The sequence below is a fragment of the Punica granatum genome, chromosome 2 (genome assembly GCF_007655135.1).
Source record: "Punica granatum isolate Tunisia-2019 chromosome 2, ASM765513v2, whole genome shotgun sequence".
Lineage (NCBI taxonomy): Eukaryota > Viridiplantae > Streptophyta > Magnoliopsida > Myrtales > Lythraceae > Punica > Punica granatum.
The window spans coordinates 44359174-44380571 of NC_045128.1; the positions used below are offsets into that span (position 1 = coordinate 44359174).

The 21398-nt window shown below is 37.4% G+C and overlaps 4 protein-coding genes across 5 annotated transcripts; 2 read left to right on the forward strand and 2 right to left on the reverse strand.

The window, feature by feature from the left end:
• Positions 1 to 3409: 3409 nt before the first annotated feature.
• LOC116194642 (putative pectinesterase 63) lies at positions 3410 to 5209 on the reverse strand. The gene is made up of 2 exons (XM_031523502.1): positions 4651 to 5209; positions 3410 to 4196 (listed from the first exon to the last, which is right to left on the reverse strand). The coding sequence occupies exons 1-2, from the start codon at positions 5134 to 5136 to the stop codon at positions 3582 to 3584; spliced, it is 1101 nt and encodes a 366-aa protein (XP_031379362.1). The 5' UTR covers positions 5137 to 5209; the 3' UTR covers positions 3410 to 3581.
• An 853-nt stretch (positions 5210 to 6062) lies between these two features.
• LOC116194643 (translocase of chloroplast 34, chloroplastic) lies at positions 6063 to 8767 on the reverse strand. Its single transcript, XM_031523503.1, has 8 exons — positions 8610 to 8767; positions 8341 to 8471; positions 7772 to 7879; positions 7536 to 7660; positions 7142 to 7406; positions 6912 to 6980; positions 6651 to 6812; positions 6063 to 6516 (listed from the first exon to the last, which is right to left on the reverse strand). The coding sequence occupies exons 2-8, from the start codon at positions 8437 to 8439 to the stop codon at positions 6406 to 6408; spliced, it is 939 nt and encodes a 312-aa protein (XP_031379363.1). The 5' UTR covers positions 8440 to 8471; positions 8610 to 8767; the 3' UTR covers positions 6063 to 6405.
• A 2553-nt stretch (positions 8768 to 11320) lies between these two features.
• Positions 11321 to 14008, forward strand: LOC116194644. The gene is made up of 4 exons (XM_031523505.1): positions 11321 to 11877; positions 12493 to 12546; positions 13244 to 13369; positions 13504 to 14008. Exons 1-4 carry the CDS (start codon positions 11473 to 11475, stop codon positions 13687 to 13689), a joined length of 771 nt encoding a protein of 256 aa, XP_031379365.1. The 5' UTR covers positions 11321 to 11472; the 3' UTR covers positions 13690 to 14008.
• A 3635-nt stretch (positions 14009 to 17643) lies between these two features.
• On the forward strand, positions 17644 to 21269 carry LOC116194645 (SWR1 complex subunit 2). 2 transcript variants are annotated; one of them, XM_031523506.1, is made up of 11 exons: positions 17644 to 17930; positions 18033 to 18102; positions 18381 to 18452; positions 18570 to 18613; positions 18697 to 18970; positions 19394 to 19469; positions 19578 to 19697; positions 19798 to 19866; positions 20399 to 20441; positions 20561 to 20626; positions 20791 to 21269. In XM_031523506.1, the coding sequence occupies exons 1-11, from the start codon at positions 17863 to 17865 to the stop codon at positions 20981 to 20983; spliced, it is 1095 nt and encodes a 364-aa protein (XP_031379366.1). In that variant the 5' UTR covers positions 17644 to 17862; the 3' UTR covers positions 20984 to 21269. The 2 variants fall into 2 exon arrangements, with proteins under 2 accessions (XP_031379366.1, XP_031379367.1); XM_031523507.1 differs by having other exon boundaries at positions 17645 to 17930; positions 20794 to 21269.
• Positions 21270 to 21398: the final 129 nt, after the last annotated feature.

A 21398-nucleotide genomic window follows, 5' to 3' on the forward strand; every position in this document is an offset into this window, starting at 1 on the left:
CATCCTTCTCTTTTCTTCCTCCCCTTGCTTTTGATTATAGGGTTTGAAGTGTGAAAAAGTAATTATTATATTGTGGAAAAAGTAATAGATAATTGATAAAATTTAATATTAAAAATTGAATTGAATAATTAAAAAAAATGAAGAAAAAAGGAAAAGTAATAATTGTGTTGTTGACTTTTGTTGTATAGTAAATAGAGTTAAAGTTAGAGTTAAAATTTTAAAATCATGATTGTAAAACCAAACGGAGAACAAGTAATTTGTTTATTTATGCATGGGAAAATATATAGTACAATTACTCTCTCTTTTTTGTTAATTGTACCAGTGGTTCAAAAAGTTTCATGAATGTTTCAGGTTTATCCAAAATATTTTTTTGGTCACTTATTACTACAAAAAATTTCAAAACCGTTTCAATGTAATACATTCCGTCAATTGCCCCTAATGCCGTTAACATTTTGCTGACGTGACTCGTCCTATATGTCACTTTTGTTATGTTGAACCAATCATAGTGCGCTACGTCATTTAAGAGGACATAAAATCTAAAAAAGTCCAATAAAAATACAGAAAATAATAAGAAAAATAAATAAAAATACTAAAAATATAGAAAAATAATAATAATAAATTTTTAAAAAAATTTAAAATTTTTTAAAATTTTAAAATAATAAAAATTATTTTAAAATTAAAATTAAAAGTTTAATTTTTTAAAAGTTTTGAAAATTTAAATTTTTTAATTATTTTATTATTATTTTTCTAAATTTTTACTCTTTTTTTATTATTTTATGTAATTTTATAGCACTTTTTCAGATTTTATATTCTCTTAAATGACGTAGCGCACTATGATTGGTTCCACGTAATGAAAGTGACACATAGGACGCGCCACATTAACAAAATGTTAACGGCGTTAGGGGTAATTGACGAAATGCACTAGATTAAAACGATTTTGAAACTTTTTGTGCCAACAAGTTACCAAAAAAACATTTTGGATCACTCTGAAACATTCATGAAACTTTTTAGACAACTGGTGCAATTAACCCTTTTTTTTAACAATTACTTTCGCCTTTTCTTTTTCATAGAATCCTTTAAAATTTTATTGCAAATCCAAATAAATTGTCCCTTCGCAATCCCTATCTCTCATATCATCACGATCAACTGTCCTCTACCTCCATCAAGTTTTATAGAGTTCAATCTTCTGATTCACGAAGACTGTAAATGCTTCATACTACGTTCTAATAAATCAACCCCGTGTAGCAGCTCTTTGATTAGGACTATCACGGACGAGATGCGCATGTTATAGAACTTATCTTATTTTCTATCAATTTTTTCGATTATAAAGAAGGTTCATAGAGTTAATATTATAAAATATAAATATAAATAATTAATAAAGAGACGCGAGTAATCCCACTGAATATCGAATATATAATTTCTTGGCTACCGACATAAATGTTGCCCAAGGTCTACCTACGTACATAAGTTGCCTGTGGCGTCGTAATTATTTTCCCGGGTTAATTGCACCGGTGGTCCAAAAAGTTTCATGAATATTTCAGGTTGGTCTAAAATGTTTTAATTTAGTCACTTGTTGGTACAAAAAGTTTCAAAACCGTTTCAATGTAATGCATTCAGTCAATTGCCCTTGATGCCGTTAACATTTTGCTGACGTGGTGCATCATATGTATCACTTTTGTTACGTTGAACCAATCATAGTACGCTACGTCATTTAAGATGACATAGAATCTGAAAAAGTTCAATAAAAATACATAAAATAATAATAAAAATACTAAAAATATAGAAAAATAAAAAAAATATTTTTAAAATAATAAAATTATTTTAATTTAAAATTAAAATTTTAAAATTATATTTAAAGTTTTTAAATTTTAAATGATTTTAAAATTTTTTAAAATAATTTTTTATTATTTTTCTAAATTTTTACTTTTAATTATTTTATGTATTTTTATTTGATTTTTTCAGATTTTATATCCTCTTAAATGAGGTAACGCATTATGATTGGTTCCACGTAACAAAAGTGACACATAGGATGCGCCAAGTCAGCAAAATGTTAACGGCGTCATGGGCAATTGACGGAATGCACTACATTGAAACGGTTTTAAAACTTTTTGTACCAACAAGTTACCAAAAAAATATTTTGAACCAACCTGAAATATTCATAAAACTTTTTGGACCACTGGTGTAATTAACCATTATTTCCCCATCTCTAGGTGGAAATCAACATATCATAATTGCAGAAAAAAAATCCAATAATGTAGACATGTTTGCGGGGGTTGTTTGTTATGTGCATGTCATAAATTGACCTCTTTCTTCCATCACATTGCTCAGATGAGGCAAAAATCTGAAGGTATACTTTCTTGACCTCTTCTTTTCGCTCATATTGATCTTTCATAAAATTCATTTAAAAAAAATTGCATCAAGCTTCTCTTTCCATAGCTACTCGACTAAGATCAACCACAATTTTCTTTGTCTCAGAGAGGATCCTGAGGTCGATGCCACCGAGCTCGCAACTTGCAAGTTGGTGAGGTCAAGTTTCAGCTGCATGTCATATTGCTTCTATCACGCTATTTATTTATTTATTTGGTTTTAGTTTATATCATCTATAATCTATCTATAATACATAATGTAAAGGAGAATTTGTACAATAGTTATGCATTAAATGTATAATATGTAATTTATTTTCTGTAAAATAATTCAATTTTCTATATAAATTTTCTAAATAATAATTTATTGCTTTCTAAATAAGTAATCGAATGTATTAATATAAATAAGTTAATCAAATCTAATTTATTATCTTGAAAATGATTCATATGAAAAAATTTCTAATTTTTTTACAATGAATAAACATAAATCTTTATAATAAAATTTCATGCTCTAAATTTATGTTAAAAAGAGATGTTGCATGTCTATTTTATGCTCTTACTGCAGAATTGTATCTTTATATATATGTAGTTTTTCCATCTATAATGTAATGATGAAGAAATTTGAATGTATCATAACTTATTTTATTTTGTCATTGATAATTTTTCAACAGCAAATTCACATATGAGAGGTTATTTGAATATTGATTGTAAATCTCATTGTAAGATTTGCTAGGTATCTTACATTTCTAAAAATTATATATCCATAAATATTATTGTATTGTAATCATTGATAAGAAGATGCTCACTTTAGAAAAGCTTATTATATATCTATTATAATCATTGTAAGCACTTCGTTTTTTTATCAGGCAGTCAAATTGTTTGATGATTGCAATTGTTTCATTCAGCAACTTGAACGTTTTGAGGCAATTGGGTCAAGTCTATATTATAGCTCTGCTTTCATATTGATAGAGATATAATTATATATTTGCAATGCAATGATGCGGATTCTAGCTACAAATTGAACGGCAGGCAAAAAATATTAATAATGACTTATTAATTTCGTTTTTATTTTCCAATATGGTTATCTCCTTTTACATATAAAAAAAGAGATATCGATTGGCTTCTTGATTAACGCGTATGTGTGTTAGTATGTGTGTGTGTGTGTATATATATATATATATATACATATGTATGTATGTATGTGCAACGGTGGGCCTCCTAGACGGCCAATTTGGGGGGTGGAAGCAGCCATCTGGAAGCCACAATGTAGCCGAGGGCAAGGAAGGGCCGCACTTCTGCATCCGTCATTTGCTTCACAAACTTTGCCCGGCCCGCTGGATTTGCTCCCACACCCGTGTTCTTGTACTCGCCAAACACCACAGTTTGGTCGCGCTCCGGGTGGTTGTTGACGGACCATCCGGCCGGAGTGACAACGCTGCTAATGTCGCTGAAGGCGAAGATGACCCTGGGGGCAGTTTTCCACGCCCGTCCTAGGTAGGTGCCATTCCCTATACCGGTGACTGAGCTGTGGATGAAGGAGTAACCGGTGTCCTCAGCGTTGCTCTCCCTGGCCTGGGCAGTGATCACGGTCAGGCCGCTGTCTCCGAGCGTATGCAGCTGTGTGTTTAGGTAGAGGGATGTGCCAGAGCCGAAGACGTAGTCAACGGTTCCCTCGATGTAGCAGTCCTTGAAGAAGTGGAAACCACGATCGTCACAGAGGGTGTCCTGAAATCCAATGAACCGACAGTTGTAGAAGGCTGATTTGTCGCCGGAGATCCTCACTGCAAGCGCTTGCTGTCCCGGCGTCTTACCGTCAGGCCTCGGGGAAGAGTTCTATAAATTAACCACCAATACGTCCAGTACATGAGTGGGTTAATTTGAATATGTTGGTTATTAGTATAGTATAATTTATTGAAGCATGTGGAGAAAGAAGAAGAATATGCATGCATGCACGCATGCAATATAGTAAATATCATAAGTGCGTGTATTTATGTACTTAAGTTACGTCCATTGACCAAAGTTCAGTGGCTCCTTTAATTGATGATGATGGCATATGTACGCAGCTGGCTAACTCTATGTATTAATGATTTATTCATAAGAACATACTTTATTTGTCGGACGTTCTTCATTAATAAGCCAGCCGTGAATTAAAAAGATTAATAATTAATTTTTTGGTCTATATATATATGGGGAAGGGGAGAGAGGAATACGTGTGTGTGTGTGTGTGTAGGTTTAGAAAAAAGAGAGGGAAAAAAAAAAAGGGAAACCAAGCGTGGTACGTACGTACCGCAACAATGATGTTGGCAGCAACAAAGTAATCGGACTCCACGATCAAGGTGGCGCTGTCGACGGTGCCGAAGTGGGCAGCATTCCCGTTGAATGAGATCTTGGGCATGTTGTTGGGGAGCCCATACAAGGTGACGAAGGGCTTGGTGCGGTCGATCTTGACCCTCTCGTTGTAAACCCCGGGTCCAATGGAGACAATGATGCGCTTGCTGTTGCCGACATCGATGCTACGGACGGCCTCTGAGATGGTCTTGAATTCTCCCGAGCCGTCCTGCCTAACCTTGATGACCTTAGGGGGGGCGGACTCAGCAAATTCAAGGTTGGGGTCGAGCTCTCCCTTGCGGGTGCTGAGGGGCTTAACATTGGCCTTGAACCAGGTGTTGAGCTGAGACTTGTCGGCTGGGATCAGGGCGGTGTCATTGGCAGTGGCCACCAGCGCAAGGACGGCGGCGAAGATGGTCACGATCAGACTGATTCTGGTCACCATACTATATATGATAATTAGATTATGAGTATTTACTTAAATTTTTATAAATTAATCTACTAAATATATATATATATATATATATATATATATATAAGGAGGGGCATGGAGGCAATAATTGATAGATAGATAGATATTGTTAGTAATAATTAGGTGGAGATGGAAGACTGGGAGGGCTCTTCGCTCGCTGCTGTGCTATGATTATCTTTGGCTTCCCCGTTCTTTTAGGCTTTCACCTCTTTCAGACTAATTAACCTTTATTAAGCTTATAGTTATAGCAAAGATTTTTCTTCTTTCCCCACCTCTCTCAAACTAATTAACCTTTATTAAGCTTATAGCAAGATTTCTTCATTCCCCATGCGCATATCGCGTGGCATATATCTCTATTAAATTAATCATTCAAATGGATGGCATTGGCGCTGATAATGGCTGCCGGTCATGGCCATGCGATATTATATCATATCTCACGCTCTGGAGAACTGCGGCATGTTTACATCAGATCAGAACTACTATGAGTATCAGCCACTAGACTAGGGTAAAAAACCAGAATGTGTAGGATCAATTCGTGTCCTCAGCCCTACAACTTCGAAAGATAAAATAGCCGCCAAAGATAAAATGTGCTTGCTTGCTTGCTTGCTTGGTGCTGAGAATTTAGATGCAACGCAAGACTCCCCTGTTCTGTTCAGTTCAGTTCTAAACTGGAAGCAGTAGCAGTACGTACAAAATGGTTCATAACCTTCCAGTTGCTTGCTTCCCCATAATTATTAGAGTCTATTTCTGCACGCCACATCTCAAAAAAAGACGACCTATTTGTGCTCGCGTGTGTGCGCGTGTGAGAATGTGAGAGAGAGAGAGAGAGAGAGAGAGCACTTGATCATTTGCCCAAGAAAAAAGGCTCAGCATTAGCAACAGTTCCAACGCATGGGACAAAATCAATCAAATGGGAATTGTTCTTTCTCCTGCAAACCGATCCTCCATTGCCGGCCATTTGCTCTCGATCCACAAGACAGATCCATTTGACACAAAAAAGTGTTCTTGAGGTGCAAGACAGATACGTCCTCTTTGAAAGAAGCGGAATTCAATAGCCTGGACTTTCTTAGTTTGTGCAAGTTCAAAACAATCAATCCTCTCTAGAAAATTTACTTCCATCCGCCGATTACAACTAATAAAACCATATAAGCAAAAGCAAACACCAGAAAACACACATCTGATCATCAGCCTCGAGCAATTCATAACACCAGGCATGTGCTTCAGATATCTATGCCATCCCAATCAGTACTTTCGGAGTGGTGAACCCGTATCCCGCATCTCCCACGCTGGTCTAGCCTCTCTTGCTATATCATTCTTGATCGCTTTTTGAATTGGTTTAATGATGAAGAAATACTGTAAAATGAGTAAAGATACCCAAAAAAAAAAAAGGACAAGTTTACACTTAGCATGATCAGGCAATAGGCTCGCCCCATGATGCTCACATTTAATATGAAACAAGCAGAGCCAGCCCCCTACTAGAAACTCACCTGGAAGGCGAAAATTAAAGGTATGAATTCTTTCCACTTTCTGTTGGGATTTGGCCCTTCAATCAACTTCTTGTCCACCTTTATAGCCTTGCTTCCATTTAACGTCACATCTGTGATTGTCTTCACCAGGTTGGGAATCCAAGCAGTCCCATTCGGGAGGATCTAACAGGAGGTCAGGCAAGGCACATCTTCTCAGTTCCAACGAAAGTTAAACTAACAGCAGACAGCATCAAGGGGAATGATAACCAGAGTTTTGCTCACCTTCTCTTCATTTTCATTCTTGTTACACCTCCCGCTGTTCTCAACCAACACCACAGGAATGTTTGCACCCTGACAAAGAAGAATTAATCCGACCTCTATTTATTTTTATCTACTACTGGGAAACCCAAGGGCCAGGCAGATTAACCATAAAATGAATCAGATGCAAGGAACAGGCACTTAAGGGAGGGGAAGAAAAAAAGAGAGAAAAGGAGGATTCTTTTAAGTAATACCCATGTGTCTTGTCTCTTTATCTTGGCTCCCGACCGAACAACCTTAAGGAGAGCCTCTGACCTTCTTGCGAAGAATACTTCATATTCCAAGCCATCTGGTGGCGAGAGCTGGGCATGCGTGAGTACAACCAAAGCTCTTTTCCATATTTCTTTACCAAAACTATCTGTAATAGCCTTAACAATCTGCTTGTCCAAGTTATCCACCCTATACGTATCTAGGCGGTCCACATAGAGCAGAACGTCGATTGTCTTGTCCAACAAAAAGCTGCCCGAAATATATGGGAGAAGAAAAGGAAGAGTTTATGGAAAAGCTAAAAGATATTTACAAAGATTCAAACAATCGCTGACATAATTTTACTAAGATTCAAACAACTGCAGAATAAAAGAGCCATACCGCTTGATAATCTCGAGAGTTTGGAAGTTGACATATCCACCTTCTATGAGGCCAGGAGTGTCAATGATGTGCAAATTGAATCCAGCCCTCGTGCGCGAAACCATCACGGGCCTTGGCCCTTCAGACTACAGAAAGTACAGATCCCACCATAAACCCAACAATAACTCCAAATTTTTATTTTTATTTTATCGTGAAAAATATCCCAGAAATGCACAATGATCAACAGGGGAAAGTACCTGAAATGCACTAACAGCAACAGCCCTCTCACCAACGATGGAGTTAACTGTGGACGATTTACCAACACCACCTTTACCCATCACGAGAATTGTCAAGGTGCTGACATCCTGCACCCCAAGAGAGCAATTTCACCGCGTGTGTGTGTGTGTGCGTGCGTGTGTATAGAGAGAGAGAGAGTGAAAACACATGGATGAAAATGCTACTCGAAACATATATGGGTAATTAAAGGAGCACATTACGGAGCCTCAATTTTAGATTCGAGGAAATTGAAGCAGATACTGTCCGATCAAATGGGTAGGTAACGGACATGAGCACCTCGGTTGCTTCCCACAACACGACACGACAAAGCCCAGTATCTACATCTTTGCGTTAATGATAGAAACAAAATTCGCCGGCACAGCTAAGCTCAGCGCGAATACATACAGAAGGTTACATCAATAAAGATTTTGAAATCTGAAGGCGGAAATCAATCAATCAATCAATCAATCAGGCAATAATAAAGCGCAAGCAGTAAGGAATATGCTGCTGGAGTAGGAGGAGGAGGAGAAGTGGAAGGAATTGGGAAAACCTCTTGCTTGAGTTTGCCGAGTAACTCGAGCAATTTGGTCTGAGTGGCGGCTGGGAACTGCTGAATCCCTACCCATTCACGAATTAGCTGCGAAGCCATGGGGGAGAAGTGCCTGAAACCTTGTTTGACGGCTGAGAGAAATGCAAAGGAAAGAGGTGTAAAGTGAGGAAAGCTTGAAAATTGTGGAAAGCAGAACATTAAACCCTATCGAACTTCGGAGCAGAGGAGGGAGAGAGAGAGAGAGAGGGGTAGAGGTGTCTTTGTCTTACCAAAACACTAACGGTGACGAAAGGAGTCTCTAATGGCGATAAGGAGGAGAGGGTTTGCCTCTGCCTCTCTGCCTCCGCCTCTGCTTCCTCCTCGTTGGTTTTTCTTTTTTAACGAGGTAATGTGTATATATTAATTATTATAAGGTGACAGACAGCAGACAGCAGACAGCAGACGGCAGACGGCCTTATCGCTATCGACTTGAGCAAGACTTTAAAAAAAAAGAGACGGGATGGGATGGGATGGATCTTTCAGTTTCAGCTGCTCCCCTCCCCGCCCATCATCCAAACCCAAGTCCAAGTGCCCCTTCTGGGCGGGCTTTGATTGGACCAATTACGGGCCGGGCTCGATTTGTGAATGAGTAAATTGACAAATTGATCTTTCAGAGGTGTATGTTATATCAAATATGACCTCAATAAATTTTTTACATCAAATTGAATATTGAGAGATTAAATGTATATCAAATCCGACTTTAAGAAATTTTTTAGATCAAATTGAACTAACACCATGTTTGGCTTTAGAAGTTTTTTTAACTCAACTCAACTCAACTTTACTTATCTTAAATTTAATAACACAATTATTACTATTTTTCCTTTTTTTTCAATTTTTTAATCATTCAATTCAAATTTTAATATTAAATTCTCTCAACTATTTATTACTTTTTCCATAATTTAACAACAAGATCATTATTTAATCATTACTTTATCTCAACTATTCATTACTTTTTCATACTTTTTCTCATAATTCAACAACACAATCATTACAAATAAATTAAAACCAAAACTCAACTCAACTCAACTCTAATATCAAATACAACCTAAGTGTACATCAAAACCGAGTTCAAGAAATTTTTTACATCAAATTGAACCTTGAGAGATTAAATATACATAAAATCCGACCTTCTATCAGAATGTCATCCAAAAATGGATGGAAAAATCTAATATGACATTCAACAGCTGATGTGGCATTATTTGATTGTTTTCTTCCATTTTTTTTAATTATTCATAATTTTTGTTCGACTTCAAAAAGTATTTCCTATAGTTCCTCACTTTTCAGTTGGAGGCGGGAAAAACTTCATCCTCCAAGCGCATCCTCCTCAATCGCTGATGCTCTCGGAGTAGAAAGCTAGAGGCAAGGAGAGAGAGCGTGACAGAGAGATTACGGTGGCGGCAATTGTCAAGTCTACGCCAAGAGCACCAGCGATTGAGGAGGACGCGTCGGGAATAGAAAGTTTTTCCCGTCTCCGATTGAAAAGTGAGAGAACTATAGGAAAGACATTTTTTAAGCTAGATAAAAATGGAGAATAATAAAAAAAATTTAAAAGAAAACAATCAAACAATGCCACATCAGCAATTGAATGCTAGATCAGATTTTTCCATCCATTTTTTGACGGCATTCTGACGGAAGGTCGGATTTGATGTACACTTAATCTCTCAATGTTCAATTTGATGTAAAATATTTCTTAAGGTTGAATTTTTTGGATAAATGATAGAGACTTTCATTAATCAAAAGGATTTACATCAAGAGACCATTTACCCTGTACAGCATCAACAACATCAAAGAACTCCCAATCTACACCCCAAAAGAAAATTGATTAACTATTAGCACTATCGGAATGGTAAAACATGTGATGAACTAGGACAAAATTTACAATTTTGTGGAAGAATCGGGGGCACATATAACTTTACTTTTACGTCTGCAAAAATCTTTCAAACCATAACCGCTGTAGAGGAGGTTTGTCATTGATAGATTCTAACGTTTCTCTTTCGCCATATGCTGTAAATGTAATGTGTCCAAAGTAACTTCAGGCAAATCACATCAAGCTTCTTGCCTCGAAGCAAGGATATCCAATAGAATTCCCTACTCCAACATACTTGTGTTTGGTGTAGGCCGATTTGAGCCAACTTTGGGTGATTGGATAATCAAAAAAGATGTGGTCGTGAATCTCTCACTGCATACTACAGAAATCACATTCAACTACTTCAAGCTGAATCCCCCATTTGAAAAAACGATCATTCGTCGCTAATCTGTTATGTATACAGAGCCAACTAATAAAAGAAGAACGAGGAAAGTGCCCATCAAACCAAATTGCATTGCTCCATTCAATGTTCAATTTGATATATATTTAGAATGCGTTTGGATTGAGAGTTGAGTTGAGTTGAGTTTTAGTTTTAATTGGTTTGTAATGATTATATTGTTGAATTATGAGAAAAAGTGTGAAAAAGTAATAAATAATTGAGATAAAATAATGATTAAGTAATAATTGTGTTGTTGAATTATGAAAAAGTAATAAATAATTGGGAGAATTTAATATTAAAAATTGAATTGAATGATTAAAAATATTTAAAAAATAAAAAGAAGTAATGATTGTGATGTTGAATTGAAGATAAGTGGAGTTGAGTTGAGTTAAATTAAACTTTGTTCATAAAACAAACACACCCTTAATCTTTCAAGGTTCAATTTGATGTAAAAAAAAATTTGAGATCGAATTTAATGTACATTTAATCTCTTAATGTTGAATTTAATATAAAAAATTTATTGAGATCAGATTTGACGTAACGTACATCCTAAGATTAGTTTGTCAATTTACTCATTTGTGAATCGATCACAATCAATTGATTGATGACGCAGCTTAAAGAAAAGAGGGCTGGCTGGGTGATTTGGGAGGTTTTTGATGGTCGGAGGCAAGAGTGATCCGATCCGAGTCTGAGATAGGGGGGGGGGGGGAGAGAGAGAGAGAGAGAGAGAGCCTTCCTTTCCTTTCCTTTCCTTTTCCTTCCTCTTCTCCAAATTTACGCCCTCACCCCGGCCCCAACTTCTTCTTCTTTTCTTCCTTGCTGTGCCTGTGGTGTGCTCATGTGAACGATGGCCACCGCCACAAATTTGACATGGAATCCCAAGCTTCCCCTCAAGTTTCCCTCTCCCCCTTCCCTCCCTTCTTACAGTTACAGCCGTTCAATTCCTCTCCGCCGCCCCAGCGCCTTGTCAGCACGCGCCTTCCGCCGGAGCGACCTGGACAACTTCGCCAAGCGGGTGGCGTCGGGCGAGGCTTGGAGGGACGCGTGGCGCAGTGCCAACAACGGCTTTGAGCTCTTCATCTTCGAGGCCAGGAAGACGGCCGAACGCCTCGACAGGCACTACGCTCTCTCTCGGCGGCTCAGCGCGGTTGCACAATCAGCCGCTGACCGGGCACGTGACCTCGACCGCGAATTCGAAATCAGGCAGCGGTGGCGGACTTTCACTCTCGATTTCAGCAGGAATTGGCCGCGGGTGCGCTCTCTCTGCCTCTCCTCTCTGTGTCCGCTTCGCTTCACATTTTGTTTTCCTTTTTTAAAAAAAAAAAAAAATTTTAAATCTGGATGATGACGGCCTCTAATTAACTCTCTTCTCTGGAAACGACTGTAAACTGCAATCTCTAATCTATCATCACTTGGAAGTTAAAAGTTAATTTTGTCATTTCACATTGCTGGGCGTGAGAGGAATCGTCTCCAAACCTGTCACTGTGAGGCCAATGTGCCTTGAGTTTCATTTGAGTTAAAAATTAGAATTATTTGATGCTGATGATGATGATGATGATGCTGATTATGATAACTCGCACCTAAACGGTAAAAAGTAAACAAAACTAATAACCAAAAAATATGCTTGACTTTAAAGAGCTGAGATAAAATGGTTCAACTCCAGTCGTTTGTTTAACAACTGATTTGAAATCGGAAAGCTAAGCACACTGGACTGGGAGTGGAATCTGTATATATATATATATATATATATATATATGATTTCAAGGCAAAGGCGTCTCTTTGACATTTATACATTATATATACTTGCTATTAAAGTTTGATCATTTTCCCGTCGGTTTCTGTTTTCTACTCTTATATGCATATGCAGTATAGGAAGGAGCTCAATGATTACCTTGAAACTCCATTGGGAAGATGCTTTGCTGTGAGTATTCCTTCAAACTTCATTTTATCCTCTCTTTTATGCAACTCTGCATTGTCCATGATTCATATTGACCTTTTTGTATTGTAACGGCAGCATCATGTAAAGTGTAATTGAGTTGGTCATGCTAATATCTTCAGTTGGTCTCAGTTGTGCACTTGTTAAATCACCTGCTACTGCCATTCGTATGCTTTTTCTCTGCCTCCCAGATCAATCAGGTGTGCCCTGCCCTTTTGTTAGTGAACCATTTGTTGAGGCCCCTCCTTGCAATTTCTTCCTTCCATTTTCTTCTTCCCGGTGCCTTCTTTGCTGCCTAAAATGAGAAATTTCAGAGCCGAGAAGCATTGAACCTTCCATTTTAGCCTCTGACAAGAGTACTTCTTGCTCTTAGACAGACCCCTCTTTTAACATGACTTAGTCAATGCGGTTGTTTCCAAGTGACGCAATGCGCATTTCGTATACAGTTTGAGGGGTTTCATTACCATTTCTTCCGCACATTTTTCTCTTGGAATCGGGTGATGCATATATGGAGTACTTGTTACATGGCTGAGCATAGCATCAGATAGGTGCACCACGTTGGTCAGTGAATTATAGTAAGTAGTGGGTCTTATTATAGTAAGTCTCCTCACTACAACAGAGAAGGTATTATGTCATACTGAGTAGCTGTCCTTCTATTCATCTTCTTTTATGTTGATCGCAGACCATTTTCTTCCTCTGGTTCGCACTATCTGGGTGGCTTTTCCGATGCTTGATATTTGCTACATGGATCCTGCCTTTCGCCGGCCCACTTCTCATTGGAACTGTGGCGAACAATCTGATCATAAAGGTAGTTGGAGATCGACTTGCCAGCGATCTTCCATGGTTTAAAATATTCACCTGTTATTTTCTGAATTGGTGTTGAGATATATGATCTTCCCAGTTAGATTCATACTTATATGTGGAAAAACACCGTCTCAACAGGGGGATTGTCCAGCCTGCAAAAGGCAGTTTGTGGGCTACAAGAACCAGGTAATTCGGTGTGCTAGCTGCGGAAACATTGTATGGCAACCCAAAGGGGACTTCTTTTCAGGAGGTGGTCGAGGCCCCAACACCTCTTCAAAGTCGTCTCAACCTGATATTATCGATGTCGAATTCGAGGAGAAATGAGGATGTAGAGTTTGGTGGAATGAATTCATGTGGCATATACGGAAACCGGAAGCATGCAAGATAGACACCATTCCTTGTAATAAAAGTAGGATTTGCATAGAACTTCGTATTCAGGAATTGTGGTGTTTTGTATAATAGCTTTCTCATAGGTGAATTGAGCGATAGTGAATTGCCTGAGGCTTCATACTGGAAAACCTTCGGTAGGGAACCTGGACATTTCTGGAGATACCAAGGACTCAGCAACAGAAACATGTAATGATTTTCTGCACAATTTTTTTGCTGCAGCAAGAAATATGAGCGAAGATAAATTTCATTGCAAGATGGGCCTTTTCAAAATCTGCAGTTTCTAGGCCCATTGGAAAGTGACCCACTCCAAGCGCCTTATAGGATCAATAATAGATTTTCTTTTTCTTTTTCAATTAATGAATAGTCCAACAATAAGTATGAATTCAATTGCTAAAATTCATTAAATTATGGTTTTGAAATAATTCACCGAACGTTGATTCTATAGACCAAAAAAAAAAAACTTTACAACTGTCTCTGTACTTTCAAACGAAGCACTGCTGGGATATATTGATGCATGACCATAAAGTCTTGAATGTAAGGAAAATATATCTACCAGTAAATAAAATACATAATGTAGTGATTCTGAGAATCTTTACCACTTAATGATCCGGGGCTCGAATTAGAATAATTAAAGTCCGTTGGGTTTCTGAATATTTACACCAAAAGAATTAGAGGGGAAAAGCAAAAGAAAAATACACACATGTTTTGGTGGGTTAATTACACCATAGATACAAAATGTTTACTAAATGTAACCCTTTGAAACGAAAAGAATTTTTGGTGACAATTTGGTAGAATAAGTTTGAACTTGTTACAATCAAATGCATTTTGTCATCTGCCCCTCTAACGCTGTTAGCTTTAAGTGACGTGGATGATGACATTTTAAGCTCCATTTGATATGGCGCTAGTTTAAAAAAAATCATTTTTCTAAAAAATTGAAAATAAAATAAATAAAAAACTATCTGACTCCTCTCTCTCCTTCTGCTCTCTTTCTCCCTGTGGTTCCCTGTGATCGTCCGAAGCTTGTTCTAGCAGCTCGTCGATTGTCTAAGCCCATTGTCCTTACCTATCTTCCTTTCTTTCCATTTACTAAAACATATTTTCAAATAAATCGGGGGTGCAACGACCTCAAAATATCTGTCAATTCCAAAATTCAATATTTTTTTAAAAAAATTTCAACTGCATCAAGCGGTAGAAGTACTTTTAGTGGGACCTCACCCCTTGATTGAACCCCCCAGGGATCTCAATTGGGGGTGGGATCACCGGTAGTGATGCCCCTACCCGACCCTAGATCTCTTAGAGAGATCTTGGGTAAATCTCTCAAGAGATCAGGAAACTTCCAGATCTCTTAAGAGACCCAGTGTTGGGGTGGGTGAGCCCCAGGTGGTGACCCCACCCCATGAACGAGCTCAATGATAGGCTCAAACCCTAGTGCCGAGCTCTGTCGGGGGGGGTAAGGTCATCGGCAGGGTGCCCCCGCCCCCGATTTACTCTAAAGTTTGTTAGAAAAAAAAAACAATCGAGAGAGAGAGAGAGAGGAAAATGGAGAGAGAAAGATGGATCCGTCAAGCATCCGATGACACGAGGTTTCGAGCTTCTGATGACACAAGGTTTCAACAATAGATGGGGTCCAGGCGAGCTTCGACAATGTTGTCTATGACTTACTATGAAGGAAAGGCTAAGAGGAGAGAGAAGATTGACAGAGAACTGACATAGCAAATGGGATAGAGTTTTTTTATTTTTATTTCTTTTCTTTCAATTTCATTTTATTTTTTTTTTATTTTTTATTTATTCTAGTTAAAATTTTAAAAAATGAATTTTTTTTATTTAAAATCAGTACCACGTCAGATGTAGTTTGAAATGTCATCAGACACGTCACTCAAAGCTAATGGCATATGAGGGGCTAATGATGGGGTGTACATGATTGAAACAAGTTTGAACTTTTTGTACCAAATTTTCACCAAAATTCTTTTTTGTACCAAAGTGTTACTTTTGACAAACTTTTTATACTCCTGTTATAATTAACCCTTTAGTGGTTGCACAACTTAATGCATATATTGTTAAAATGATTCTTGAATTTTGGACTGTTCACTAGTTTATTCTCAAAATAGCCACCAAAATCATCCTTAAATTTTGATTTCATTATTAAAATAATGCGAAATTAATTTGAAGTAACAAAAAGATGACATAATATTCCACGCATGTAATGGCGTTGCAAAAATTACAGTTATTTTCAAAAATAAAATTTTTTTATTATTCACAAAAAAGAAAATTGGAAGAGGGGAGATCAAGTGGAGGCCCCATGCTAACGACATTCCTTGCTGACGAGGTCGCCAAAAGAGGTTGACAGCCAAGAAGCTCTCACCCATGCTGGAGGGAGGGAAGGAGAGGGAGAAAGAGAGAGATTGGCCTTTAAACTCTCGCACTGGCCTTCAGCAAAATATTCATGAGTTAGAAAAAGTTTTTTTTTTTTTTTTGCTATGACTAGATAATGACCGGTGCGATACTTCAACAAAATTACACTTATTTTCAAAAATCTAATTTTTTTATTATTCCCAATAAAGAAAATTGGAAGAGGGGAGATCAAGCAGAGGCTCCGTGCTAGCGACATTCCTCGTTGATGAGGTCACTGGAAGAGGTTGATAGCCAAGAAGCCCTCACCTGTGTTGGAGGGAGGGAAGGAGAGGGAGAAAGAGAGAGATTGGCCTTTAACCTCTTGCACTTGCCTTCAGCAAAATATTAATGAGTTAGAAAAGCTTCTTCTTTTTTTTTTTTTTTGCTATCACTGGATGATGATCGGTGCGATATTCTAGATTTAAAAATATATTTTATTAACATTTTAGTATACATTTTAAAAAATTATTTTTAGTTCAACAAAAACATCGTCTTTCCAATTTGGCAAGATAAAATTATTCTTAAACAAAGATAAAAAAAAACAATAATTAATATCGAGTAGATCATTCTTATATTATATTTAAAATTCAAAAACTTAAGATATAACAATCATCTAACAAAAGTACTATGAAAAGAAATTTTTACTGATAGAAGAGTCATTATATAATTTAAATAATTATAATTAGCTTATCTCTAATATTGGCTCATAAAATCCAACATTGAATTTTTCCTCAAACAATATAAGTATAACTACGTGAATTTAGGTGAATACGCTAAATCTATTCAACTATGGTGCGATTACTCGTAAAAATAAAACGATAAATTGCGTACAAGCATAAGTTTGCATGGAACTAGAGTTCGAAGGGAGAGAAAAACCTCTAGAAAGAACTTAGAAGAGAGGAAATAGAATACGAAATTCGTAGTTATCTATATATCACAATTAATAAGATTTTATATACTATGAGTTAAGAAAATATAATACGAAACACCATATATGAATATTTCATTTTCATCCTCAAATTAGTAAATGTATTATATTTTGAATTTTTCTTATAATTTGGTAATTTCGAAATAAGATATGCACGCAAATTATTTTCTTAATAATTAAAAATATGAAAATTTTCTTCTTATTCATTAATATAGTCCACTATAATCTATCTATATATATATATATATAGTAACAAACGGCATCTATATATAATGTCTATAATATATATATATATATATATAATGTTGGGTTTATTATCTATATATATATATTCATATTCACTTGGATTATAAGTGAATATAGTTTATATATTCTACTATATAAATTAAATAAAAAAATATTATGAATATATATTTTTAGTGAATAAATATTTCTCAATAAAAGAATGTTAAATTTTTTTTAATATATAAATGATGATGACGTGAAATCGCGATTCACTCATTTTTAATTATAGTTCAGGTCAAAGTCGGACTATTTTGATAGGCGAAATTGAGTTCATTAATTCAAGGGCGATCTTGGTGGCTAAATTTCTTTGAGGACCAAACTGACAATCCGCCCAAATTTCAGAGAGGGACTGCGGGCCGGCCGATATTCAGAGAAGGGCTTCTTCCCTTCCCGTGCCGCTGCGGCCGATATACAGGGAGTGGCTCTCCGGCGGCAACCGGCTCGTAAGTTGAACCCAACCGAACCCAATCGCCCCCTGTAGCTGTGGAATCTGACAGACGCACATGGAGGCCCCTAACGAAGATGCTCCCGTTTTCCTCGATCGCTCCTCTCGAGCCACGAGAGGAAAGAGGCGAGTTCAGCAAACCCAATTCCATCAACTTAATCAGTTCATTCTCGAGTTCAATGGGAAATTACGATTCTTCTGCGAAAACTTATGATGCGAGATTTGCAGGATGACCAAGTTGCTCGATGAGGAGAATGAGCAAGATGAGTTGTTCTGGAACCAGGAAGCTCTTAAAGATGTACTCTGCTCTGCTCTGCTTCGTTTCTTTCTTTTTCTATTCTTGACTGATGTTCTTAATTCTATGTCTTCTTTGTGGCCTGCTTGCTTGCTAGCTATCTATCTCCGGCGGACCTTATTCGTGCTTCTCTCTTTGTTTTGTTTGGCCGTGTGTACACGATTCAGTTTCTGTTTGTTTCATTTGACGTTCTCGCATTTCGGGTGTTGCGGTGGGTCTGGGACGTCACATTCCCCAATAGATTATAAAGTGGCTGATTCTGCTAACCTTTTGCCCATCAGGAAGAAAATGATGATAATTATGAAGAAGAGCCCGAGATTGCTGATGAGTTTGACAGTGACTTCGATGAAGATGTGAGTATTTACCTGTCACCTATATTGGTTTTGTTATCTCAACCTACGCCCATTCTATTTCTTTTATTCATAACCACCATCTGCATGTTCGTGTTTTTATTTCAAATGATGTATTAGGAGCCTGAGCCAGATGAACAAGTTGCAGATGATGCTGAGGACAGGTTTGATATCTCTCCTCTCCTTTGAAATTGATCGAAGATTGCAATACCTTGATTCAAATTCAAATGACTAGATTCCTTAACAGAGTGCAGGTAAAGAAGAGATTAATATTTCCAGGAAAGTCTGCCCAAAAGAACAAGAACAAGAACAAGAAGAAGAAGAAACAGAAAGTCCTTTCGAAACTACAAGAAACCTCCAAGGAGGAGAATTCCCCCGAGCAGTCTCCTCAAACGGAGAAACAAGATGTTCCGGAAGATGTAGAAGTTGAAAGAACAGTGAGGAAATCTACAAGAACTTCAGTCATTGTCAGGCAAGCTGAGAGAGATGCAATACGTGCTGCTTTGCAAGCAACAGCAAAGGTCAGTTTGAGGAGATGTAGCATATTCATATCTTTTCATGCATGCTACACATTTGTCTGTGATACATCATTCTCCATAAATATATCTGTTTTTATCAAAGGAAGGAGCGTCGCTCATACTAACATTGCTAAGCTTTGAGCATTCTAATCTAACTCTAAAAGGAAACTGATATGGCCAGACTGTTCCAGCGTTGGCACCTAATTTCGAGGCTAGTACTATTGGGAAGTGGGTCACACTAGTACTTTCAGTGAGAACTTTCTAGGATTGTTTGACTGGAATCTCAAGAAATTGGAAAACAATTCTTAGGGGAAGGGGATGCCCTTTTTGCAGTCTCTAGCTTCTGTCTGATGCTATGATTCTTGTCAAGCAACTGCTTGGTCTGGTGATATAACGTCAACGCAATTTGGTTGTCTTTTAATACAGCCAATAAAAAGAAAGAAGGAAGGGGAGGAAAAGAGGATGAGCCAAGAAGAGATGCTCTTGGAAGCAGCCCAAACAGGTTCCTCTGGAGAAACTTGACCTTGAAATTAGCTCCATTTACTGGTCGTGAATCGTCTCATGACATTTGTAGAGTCTTAGCTGAGTTAGCATGTATTGCATGTCACAGAGATCATGAACTTAAGAAATTTAGAGCGTGTACTAGCAAGGGAGGAGGAGGTTAAGAAACGAGCAATTGTGCATAAAGCTGTATACAGTGGTCCACAAATACGATATATATCAAAAGATGGCAAGCCTCTGAGCCCTGTCTCCGTTTCATCTACTTCACAAATACACACCTGTGCATAAACTAACTTATAGAATTATGTTATTCTGGACTTTCTTTGCAGGTTGCTCATTTTTACAATTTAGCAAAGGCTTGTCTTTTCAGTCCGAGATTCACACAACTCCTAGTCAATGTTTGTTGATTCCACTAGTGCTTCTCTCTCCATTTTATTAACATTTAATGTATGAGTTCACATCAGTTACGTGGTTCTGGGTTGCACGAACATGCTACTTGATTTTCTGCTAAGGCCACCATCATTTTTAATGGTGACTGCTGTTGTTGAGTCTGTTGAATTTCCTAACTCAGATGTGACAACATCCAATTCTAACACAAGATGTGCGCGGAGTTTATTTTGTTTAAATATTTCGTGGCTTTGATTGGGAAGGTTACAGAGTAGTTACAATAACACAATTAGCAGTTTGACCATCCTTTTTAAGTTTTTTGGCTGCTGATATTTAGGATGGCTGAATAGGCTTTATGATAATTTACGACTCCTAGACCTGCAATAACAATACCTCGTTTAGATCCTGTTGCTTGAGTTGAAAAATGGGAAATTAGTAATTCTCTCTGTTGGAAAATACATACAAACTTCTCTGCCCTAATGTATCTTCCTTTTGGAATAGATTGAACTTTATACTTAAAGAGTTTGAACTAACTTTTCTCAGATCCTGAGAAGGCTATATGCGCAGTTACAGGATTGCCAGCCAAGTAAGAGATTTTCTGATTCTTTATAAAATTATTTGTCCTTTCCCGTCTTCCTAAAAGTCTGATGAAATGTGAATGGAAGAACTATCTGACACTTGGATAATCTTTAATTTGGCGCGTAGGTACCGCGATCCGAGAACTGGGTTGCCTTATGCTAATAAAGAAGCTTTCAAGATCATTCGTGAGCGGTACAATCGCCCCCTCTCCTTGTCCCTTTTGATGCCATGGGGATTAAATTTTGGTCTCTCCCGTATAGATTTCTGCGAAAAAGAACTCCATGTATCAAGCTTGTCCTATGTGATTGGTCAAAAATATGAAGATGTGGATCCCACTTTCATTTGATTTGATTCAGCAGATACTCAAAAGAGAGCAGTGGCATCCCAAAGGAGATGGACATGGGGACATTACATGATTCTCTGTCTGGGAAAGGATTCTCAGAGAGGCGGAAGAGATCGGAACCTGCAAATAAAGGCGAAACATCCTATTTTCGATACTTTGCTCGATTCCGCAGAATTCCTTCTCCGGCTGATGAATCATCGGAGTAGCAAGACTGATTTGATTTTGTAGGGAGGGAGGGAGGGAGGGAGGGAGGGAGAAGACAGCAGGACCAGAAGGAGGAAAAGGAGGACGAAAAGGACGATGATTGATAGGATGCTTGAAATAAGTTCAGCCGCCAAAGATTGGAATTGGATGATGAGTGTGTATTTGTCCTTTTCTACTTTCTGGTTGTATGTGTCATTGTGAAATGCTGTCACTCTCACTGGATGAATTTAGCAAATTTCTTTTTTACATAAAATGATGGATGGTTGTATGTATGTGTGTGTTGGTGTACATTATAGGGCGTTTGATTTCAGAATTAAAGTAACTTTAATTTTAATTTTGATTTTGATCGTGAAATAAAATAAATGAGATAGTATTATAAATTTTAATTTAAGAAATATATATTTTTATCGAAAAATA

What these genes read in the sequence shown, in the direction of transcription:
- LOC116194642 (XM_031523502.1), bottom strand. Translation starts at nt 5,136, where the DNA reads ATGGTGACCAGAATCAGTCTGATCGTGACCATCTTCGCCGCCGTCCTT. An exon ending in CTGCCAACATCATTGTTGCG is followed by an intron (nt 4,197 to 4,650) that starts GTACGTACGTAC and finishes GTTAATTTATAG; the next exon opens with AACTCTTCCCCGAGGCCTGA.
- LOC116194643 (XM_031523503.1), bottom strand. Translation starts at nt 8,439, where the DNA reads ATGGCTTCGCAGCTAATTCGTGAATGGGTAGGGATTCAGCAGTTCCCA. An exon ending in ACTCTCGAGATTATCAAGCG is followed by an intron (nt 7,407 to 7,535) that starts GTATGGCTCTTT and finishes TATTTCGGGCAG; the next exon opens with CTTTTTGTTGGACAAGACAA. An exon ending in CTTTAATTTTCGCCTTCCAG is followed by an intron (nt 6,517 to 6,650) that starts GTGAGTTTCTAG and finishes CTCATTTTACAG; the next exon opens with TATTTCTTCATCATTAAACC.
- LOC116194644 (XM_031523505.1), top strand. Translation starts at nt 11,473, where the DNA reads ATGGCCACCGCCACAAATTTGACATGGAATCCCAAGCTTCCCCTCAAG. An exon ending in TCAGCAGGAATTGGCCGCGG is followed by an intron (nt 11,878 to 12,492) that starts GTGCGCTCTCTC and finishes ATGCATATGCAG; the next exon opens with TATAGGAAGGAGCTCAATGA. An exon ending in CATTGGGAAGATGCTTTGCT is followed by an intron (nt 12,547 to 13,243) that starts GTGAGTATTCCT and finishes TGTTGATCGCAG; the next exon opens with ACCATTTTCTTCCTCTGGTT.
- LOC116194645 (XM_031523506.1), top strand. Translation starts at nt 17,863, where the DNA reads ATGGAGGCCCCTAACGAAGATGCTCCCGTTTTCCTCGATCGCTCCTCT. An exon ending in GCAGATGATGCTGAGGACAG is followed by an intron (nt 18,614 to 18,696) that starts GTTTGATATCTC and finishes ATTCCTTAACAG; the next exon opens with AGTGCAGGTAAAGAAGAGAT. An exon ending in CTTGGAAGCAGCCCAAACAG is followed by an intron (nt 19,470 to 19,577) that starts GTTCCTCTGGAG and finishes TGCATGTCACAG; the next exon opens with AGATCATGAACTTAAGAAAT.